At 36.4% G+C, this 8,184-nt stretch overlaps 1 protein-coding gene across 1 annotated transcript; it reads right to left on the minus strand.

The window, feature by feature from the left end:
• Window positions 1–785: 785 nt before the first annotated feature.
• LOC125827300 (uncharacterized) lies at window positions 786–2,247 on the minus strand. The gene is made up of 3 exons (XM_049506614.1): window positions 2,037–2,247; window positions 1,404–1,623; window positions 786–1,089 (listed from the first exon to the last, which is right to left on the minus strand). Exons 1-3 carry the CDS (start codon window positions 2,245–2,247, stop codon window positions 786–788), a joined length of 735 nt encoding a protein of 244 aa, XP_049362571.1.
• Window positions 2,248–8,184: the final 5,937 nt, after the last annotated feature.

Raw genomic sequence — 8,184 nt, forward strand, 5'->3', positions numbered from 1 at the left:
ACAGTGTATCCTTTCCCAAAATACATCAGCTATAGTGACTGCAGTATAGGGATGTGAAAGTGCAATGAAATGAGCATACTGGGTCGTCCTATCCACCCCCACCAATATGACCTCATTGTTTCTAGACTTCGGTAACCCCTCTATGAAATCCATACAAATATGACTCCATGCTTGATTAGGGATTGGAAAAGGGTGTAAAAGCCCAGGGTAGGGGGTGTTCTCATCTTTGTTCCTATGACAAACATCACAAGAAGCTAAAAATTGTATCACCATGTGTTTCATATTTGGCCAGTAGAATACCTGAGACAGCCTTTTTAATGTTCCCAACTGACTTGAGTGGCCTCTGATAGGAGAATCATGAAATTTGCTAATCAGTTGGAGCCTGAGGTCCCCACTGCCTCCCACATATACCTTTCCCTTTCTTTTTAAAATTCCCGAAGAAAAATGCCATAGACTAGGACCTTGTTGTCCTACAGTAGTCTGAACCAGAAACTCTAAATCTTTACTATCACCCTCATAGCTATTGGTCACTTCTTGTATCCACATAGGAATTGTGGTGCTGATTGTCATCAACTGACCAGTCTCTTGCATCTTAATATCATCTACACCCTCCTTCTGCCTAAAAAGGGCATCAACAACCCTATTTTCAGCACCACTTTTATATTGTACTTCGTAGTCTAACCCCATTAATTTTGTTAGGCCCTTCTATTGGATGGCTTAAGTGACTCTTTCCTCCAAAAGATATTTCAAGCTATAATGTCAGTTCTAACCACAAAATGCTTGAATTAGAGGGAATGTCTCCATTTATCCACCGCATTCAAAAGGGCCATATACTCCTTCTCATAGATAGACTTACCCCTATGTTTAAGTGCTAAAGCCTTACTAAAGTAAGCTATATGTCTGCCTTTTTGCAGGAGAACAACACCAATACCCCCATAGCTTGCATTAGTTTCAACAATAAATTCCTGAGTATAATCAGGTAAGGCTAACACTAGGGTAGATGACCACGCAGTTTTAAGAGCATTAAAAGTTGATTCTGACTCTGTACTCCACTGAAATGCCTCATTCTTAAGTAGATCAGTTAGAGGTCTGCAGATAGTACCATAGTGAGCCACATATTTTCAATAATAACCAGTCAAACCTAAAAAACCTCTAAGAGTCTTCACTGAGCATGGTCTAGGCCACTCCACCATCGCCTAAATCTTGCTTGGGTCAGTAGCTACTCCTTCTTTGGTGATGATATGACCCAAGTACTCTATCCTTGACTGACCAAATAAGCATTTGGATCTTTTTTCAAACAAAGATTTCTCCCTCAATGTCTTAAAAACAGTTAGTAGATGTTGCACATCATCTTCAAGTGAAGGACTGTAAATGAGAATGTCATAAGAAATACCAAGACAAACCTCCTGATATAAGGCAGAAACACTTGGTTCATCAATGCTTGAAATGTGGCAAGGGCATTTGTCAATCCAAAGGGGATAATGCAAAACTCATATTGCCCCAAATGAGTCCTAAATGCAGTCTTATACACATCCTTAGTCTTTATCCTAATTTGATGATATCCAGCTCTTAAATCAACCTTGGAAAAAATTACAGACCCGTGCAACTCATCTAGAAAATCATCTACAATGGGAATTTAATATTTGTCTTTGAAAGTGATATCATAAAACCCTTGATAATCGACAAAAAATCTCCAGGTTCCATCCTTGTTTTTTACCAACAAGGTTGGGGAAGAGAAGAGGGACTGACTTGGCCTGATTATTTCATTATTCAACATCTCTTTGACTGTCTTTCGAACTCATTTTTTTGGAAATAATTGTATCTATAGGGCCTTAAGCTCACTGGGTTGGACCCAGGCTTCAAATTAATACTATGATCTAAAAAATTGATTGGAGATAAGGATTTCGGCTCAGAGAATACATCAACAAACTGATCTAATACCTGTAGTATAACCTCCATTTCTTGATGATGATATATTGTACTGTTCATCATGAATAGATGGGAAAATAAAGCATTTCACTTCTTAAGTAACTTACCCATAGCACCACTATTGATCACGCTGAGCTTGCCCTCTTCAGAAATCCCCTTCAACACCAGCTTATTATTCTTCTTCCCAATAGTTACACAATTCCTCTCATGGTCAAACTTAGTAGGGCTGTGCTTTTTCATCCAATCATTCCCTAGAACATGATCACGACCACCTAGTGGAATTATCAACAGATCTTCTTGAAATGTCTTAGCATGCATTTTCCATTAGAATTTGGAACAAGAAGAGTTGCACATCACATAGTTACCATCTGCTAATGTTACTCGCACCGGGGGTAGTAATTAATGTGGTAACCGGTCTCTTTGACATTGTTAGCATCCATGAAACTATAGGTACTCCTAGAGTCTATCAGCACAGTAAGGTCATTGTTCTTAATGGTACCCTTCACCAAAATTGAATTGCTATTGTGTCTAGACAATGCACTTAAACACACAGCTTCCACTACTGCTTGTTCAATATCATCTTCAATTACCACATCTGCTGGTAATTCACTGATTTCTATACTAGCCTCTAGCGTGATAGGGATGTGCTCAGTCTTGCCCAATGCAAGAGGACTAGGCTCGCTCTCACCCTTCAAACAGTTTAGCTGTTTTTCCTATACTCATACACCTCTGGACTAATCCTGAAAGAAGTGGTCCTAGAAATAGCATTAACATTAGACATAGAATTAGTAGCTTGATTCACCATAGAGTGGGGTTTTGTGATGGGCTTGTGTATCCTCCGTACAACCTCAATTGCATTCTCCTGCATCCGAGCCTTTTCAATCACACCTTTAAGGGTAGTAGGTTCAAACATCTTCACTGCGAACTTGATTTCTTCCTTTAAAGCCCACATAAAGCTGGATAGAAAGTGCGCTTGAGTTAAAGCTAGATTCCTGATGATCATTTGTTCTTTCAAATCTTCAAACCTCCCTAGAAATTTTCCATCGTACCAGTTCGGCTCAATTTATTTAACTCCTACACTGGATCTTCTAGTAATTCTTCCTCAAATTGGTTATAAAGTTCCTTTTTAAACTCACCCCAAGCCAATTACCCCAACACTCAATACCAATTCTCAAGAATCCCATTCAAATACATAACAACAACTTCTACTTTCTGATTATCAGGGGTTCTGTAGAGGTTGAAATACCTCTCACTCTTACAAATCCACACCTTAGGGTCATGATCCTCGACATATCGTAACTCCCACTTAGGTGGATGAACATGCACAACTTGAAGTCTATTGTGCCTGTAGTCTTTAGGGATGGGTAACAATCCACCAACAGGATGTTGTTCAACAGGAGCCTTGTTAGGAGCCCTTTCCAATACAGTAAGATGATTTAAGATAAGTTCAAGTGTACCTTGGATCCCAGTTTGGGTGTTGCGAACATCCTGATGATTATTCAATATTTCAGTTAAATGCTCATCATGACGAGCAAGTTTCTCATCTAACTGCTTCATACGAGTACCCTCAGCCAATTGTCAAGATCAGACTTGTTTAATCACAAATAATAGAAAATAATGAACACAATATAATTTTCTGGGATAATTTTCTAGAATTTCATTGATCTGAATTAAAATTGAATCGAAAGTTATTACAGTCTAATAAGAAAATAGAGCATGAACATAAACTAATCAGTATTCCATTGACGTACCAATAACCTAATAGAAGAAGAAGGCGAAGAGAATAAGAGGAGGAAGAAGAAGAAACAGAAGGAGATGAGAAGATAATCTGGCAAGAGAGAATTTAGAAGAGATGAGAAAAATACCACTTTTCACGTAAGAACCCCACTCTCCCATGTCAGGGTGGTTATAAGAGTGTTAACTTTCCTAGTGTCATGGTTGAATCCTCGCCCTTCCTATTCATTAAATTGATTTCAATCTCAGCCGCTCAATTTAAAAGAAACGAAATTAGCCTCCCTTACTTTACTCGACTTTGAATCTCTACAACTACGTTTGTTTTATTGGACTTCTCATATGATAACACCTTCTTTATCATCTCAACAACATATCGATTTCATCACAAATTATGCAAAATGTTAATCAGTATAAAAACAATATTAGGCTTGGGTATAATCAAGTGTGAGTTGATGAAGCAAGAATAGACCAGGTTGTCTTTAATACTATACCCAAAAGAGACAAAATAATAAAGTTGGCACTAGAAAGGATACCTTTATTTTTGAAAGACATAACTTGTGGACACAACTACTAAAGAGAATTCATGAGAGATCAATGCCCCAATTCAGTATTTCAACCTAGAATTATTAGGTAGATGAGATCTATATGGCCATAAATCTCAGGGATTGACAACATCTAAGGATATTGCAGTACATTTGTGAGGTACACTTACCTCCTTCACCAAGTCTTTGCATGACTACCACGAATTTTCCAAGAAGATCCACCATCAATTTTGAGAATTCCATTTTCCAAGCAGTTCTATTAATAGCTTTTCTCTAGATTTTGTTTTCATTTGTGTTTTTTCTGCCTCACTTCCTCCTCAATTTGTTTAGGAGATTCAATGATTCACCAGAAAATAAATTTACAAAAAAGACAAAATCCATCTCAACTCCACTCTTATACACAACCACTATCACAACATATATTCCAAAAAATGACTGAAGTACGTAGCACATGCCACAAGTAGTAAGTGGGATCTTCAATATCAATCTTGAACTCTCGCTATGGTTGCAAAAAGATTGGGACAAGATTTTCTCACAATAAGATGCTAGCGCAAATGCAGAACATGGGATTATTAGCGTTGTCTGATAATCCCATACTCTACATCTGTGCTAACATTTTATTGTGAGAAAATATTGTCCCAATCTTTTGTGCAGCCATAACGATATTTTGGAATTGATATTGAAGATCTGAATTACTACTTATGGTATATGATTGGTATTCCAGTCGGTTTTTTAGGATAGGTACTGTGATATTGGTTCTATATGAGAATGAATTGAGACGGATTTGGTTATTTTTGTAGATTTATTTTCTAGTGAACCATTAAACCTCCTAAACAAAGTTAAGAGGGAGAGAGGTAGAAAAAGCACAATTGAACATGAAATGCAGAGCAAAACTATTAATAAGATGTTTAGGCTATTGGATTGGCAGTCTTAATTGTGTCTTTCTACGTATTTTGATCATGAATATGATTATGACTTCCCATTGGGATTTACTCAGCATCAAAAGGACGTTTAGATGAAGGATTTCCTGTTAATAGAGGTTTAAACAATCTTCTTGTTCGAAACTACATGCCCTTGTAGGAGTGTCTTAAATTACCTAGACAGTGGGTCCACCTTAGAAATTATTAATGATACAAAATTCCATAGTTTTAATCCAGAGGAAATGATAAGTAACTAATAATGACCATAAGAGTCTGAACAACATCTTTGGGATGTCACTTTTTCTCATTTTAAACTAATGATAGCCAGATGTAAGGTCTATCTTGGAGAAACATGTAGCACTCTATATTTGGTCAAACATGTCATTGATTTTGGGAGAGGGGACTTATTATTTATGATGACTTTGTTCAACTAATGGTAGTCAAAACACATCCTAAGGGAACCATCTTTCTTTCACACAAATAGCATAGGAGAGCCCCTAGGTGAGACACTCAATCAAATGAAATCCTTATGAAGAAGATCTTTCAACTAGTCTTTTAACTCCCTTAACTAAGTTGGAGCCATTTTATGTGGCGGAATAGAGACGGGTTGGGTATGTGGGAGGACGTCGATTCCAAAGTCTATTTTACTGTCGGGAGGGACTCGAAGAAAATCATCAAGAAAGACTTCTTGAAACTCATTTACCATTGGAATTGATTGGAGGGGTTGTGTCTCAACACTAGAGTCTTCAATTTTGACTATGTGATAGATACATCCCTTGGTGACTGACTTTCTAGCCTTAAGGTATAAGATAAAAAAAATCTTAGGATTTCAAAAAGTATCACTTCTCAGTTGAAACTATGTGGAGAAACGATTAGTGAAATTGATATGATGGAAAAGACATTCTCGACTTTTTATGCCACGAATGTGCTCCTGTAGCAACAATATCGAGAGAAAGGTTTCAAAAGTATTCTGAAATATTTCTCATCTTCTAGTGGCTAAGCAAAATAATGATTTATTAATGAAAAATCAGGAGAATCGACCTACTAGATCTAAACCACTTTCTGAAGTGAATGAGGCACCATGCTAGGCATGGAAGAGGTGGTGGCCCTAATCATGGACGTGGACGTGGACATGGACATGGACGTTGTCATGAGTATGGTCAAGAACGAAATTCTTTTCCTGGTTTTAATCATTCATCAAATACAAATCACCATCAAAAGGAAAACAGAAAGGATGAGAACTGTTAAGCAACTAGGCAGGTTATTTTCTATGTGGTGGAACAGGTCATTATGCATGTGATTGTTGTACTCCTAAACACTTGGTTGAGCTTTATCAAGAATCGCTAAAGAAGAGAGAAAAATCCTAAAGCAAATTTTGTCTCTGAAAATCAAGTTGACATCACACACTCGGATGTAGCAGATTTCTTCGCACATCCTCAAGGAAAGATAGATCACTTGATTGGTGATGGTTCTGTGGCCATGGACGAGTGAACACTTTGGTTTTTTAGTAGTTATTAAATCAAATATATAAAGATAGTGGTTTACACGAGTTTTTATTTTTTTTATTAGTTAGCATTAATTAGTTTTATAATTCATTATTGAATTGAATTTGGATTTGATTTTGGCTTAGTTAAATAATATTTTTTTATATTTTATTTGATTGTTGGAAAGAAAAAAAACTGCATTTAAATAATGTCATTGATTACATGTACATTTTATTTGTATTTTAATGTCACGACCTGAGTCTACACCCAAGAGGTGGCCGGCACTCAAGAACCATTGATGGTCCCCAAGCGAACCCTCATCATGGCTGACTACAAGCGGAAGACTAACTTAAGCATGCAAAAGCTTAAAACTAAATAAAATTCAATAAACTCAACTTTTCAAAACTTTAACTCAAATGAAAAACTTATAATAAAAATAATATATTTAACTCGCCATAAAATAGGCAACTTAAGTCATTAAAACATTTGATAAAATAAATGAATAATAAGACTTCTCAACTATACTGACTATCTATGAAGCCTCTAACTGATAAAGATGAAAGTCGAGACAAGACCCATGACATTCTAACTAAACTGAAAAGTAAATGAAATCCTCTGGAAACAAGGAGGCTTACCATAGCTAACTCGAACTCCTAGATGTATCAACGAATCTCTTGTTGATGATCCCAAATACATGTGTCTGCATCATGAAAAGATGCAAGACAAATAGCTTAGTATGTGGAATGTACGAGCATGAAAGGGGAATTCCAAAATATAAACATAACCTTGAAATTTGATAAAAAGGAAACATACTTACCTCTTCTAAAACTTACTCAACTCAAGGAATACTCAAGGATACTCAAACCTACTCAACTTACTCAACTCAGAAGTACTCAAGGATAAGATACTCAACTCGGAGATATGATACTCAACTCAAAGATATGATATTCGACTCTGGGTACTCCACTCTGAATACTCAACTAAATATAAAGCAACTATACACATGCAATATATGGAAAGCTTTATAAAATAGTAAAAACAACTTAGTTCGCTAAAGAAAATGCAATAACAAATTCAACTTTACTTATATAATAAAGTAATATAGTTTCTGTGGGAGTTTCTCTAACCGACAACCACAACTATGAGCCTAAGTGGTGATATATCAACTTGCCCACGCTGCCAGAACTGTCCTATACGTTGTCGTCATATAGAACTCTTAACTTAGTGGATCCACTAGCTTGTGCTTAAAGCATCTTAATGAGTCATCTAAAAAGTATGATCCTTTCCTACCCATGATGGCTACATGGTTTATGGAGACGTGAGTTATCTGAACTCAAACTCACCCCTATATTGGTGCTCAATACTACTCCTAAAATATACTTAGATCATATATTCGTAAAAAGAAAACTATTTCTTTAGTTTGAGATAATTACTCTAAAACTTAGCTTAAAAGCTCTCTTGGAATCGATGTTCCCTTTCTTGCTCAAAACTCTTTCGAAAATCTCAGTTTCCTATCATCTTAAATGTAAAAACACTTACTCTTGCGAATATTTAGTTCCCATATATCATTTTAAA

This window comes from Solanum verrucosum, unplaced genomic scaffold (genome assembly GCF_900185275.1).
Source record: "Solanum verrucosum unplaced genomic scaffold, falcon-dt-bn FXZP01000295.1, whole genome shotgun sequence".
Lineage (NCBI taxonomy): Eukaryota > Viridiplantae > Streptophyta > Magnoliopsida > Solanales > Solanaceae > Solanum > Solanum verrucosum.

Bases quoted from the DNA above. Each gene is read 5' to 3' on its own strand.
- LOC125827300 (XM_049506614.1), bottom strand. From the start codon at position 2,247: ATGCATGCTAAGACATTTCAAGAAGATCTGTTGATAATTCCACTAGGT. The intron at 1,624-2,036 runs GTAAGTTACTTA...TTCCCATTGTAG, and splicing joins GATCAATAGTGGTGCTATGG to ATGATTTTCTAGATGAGTTG. The intron at 1,090-1,403 runs GTTTGTCTTGGT...TACTATCTGCAG, and splicing joins TTTCTGCCTTATATCAGGAG to ACCTCTAACTGATCTACTTA.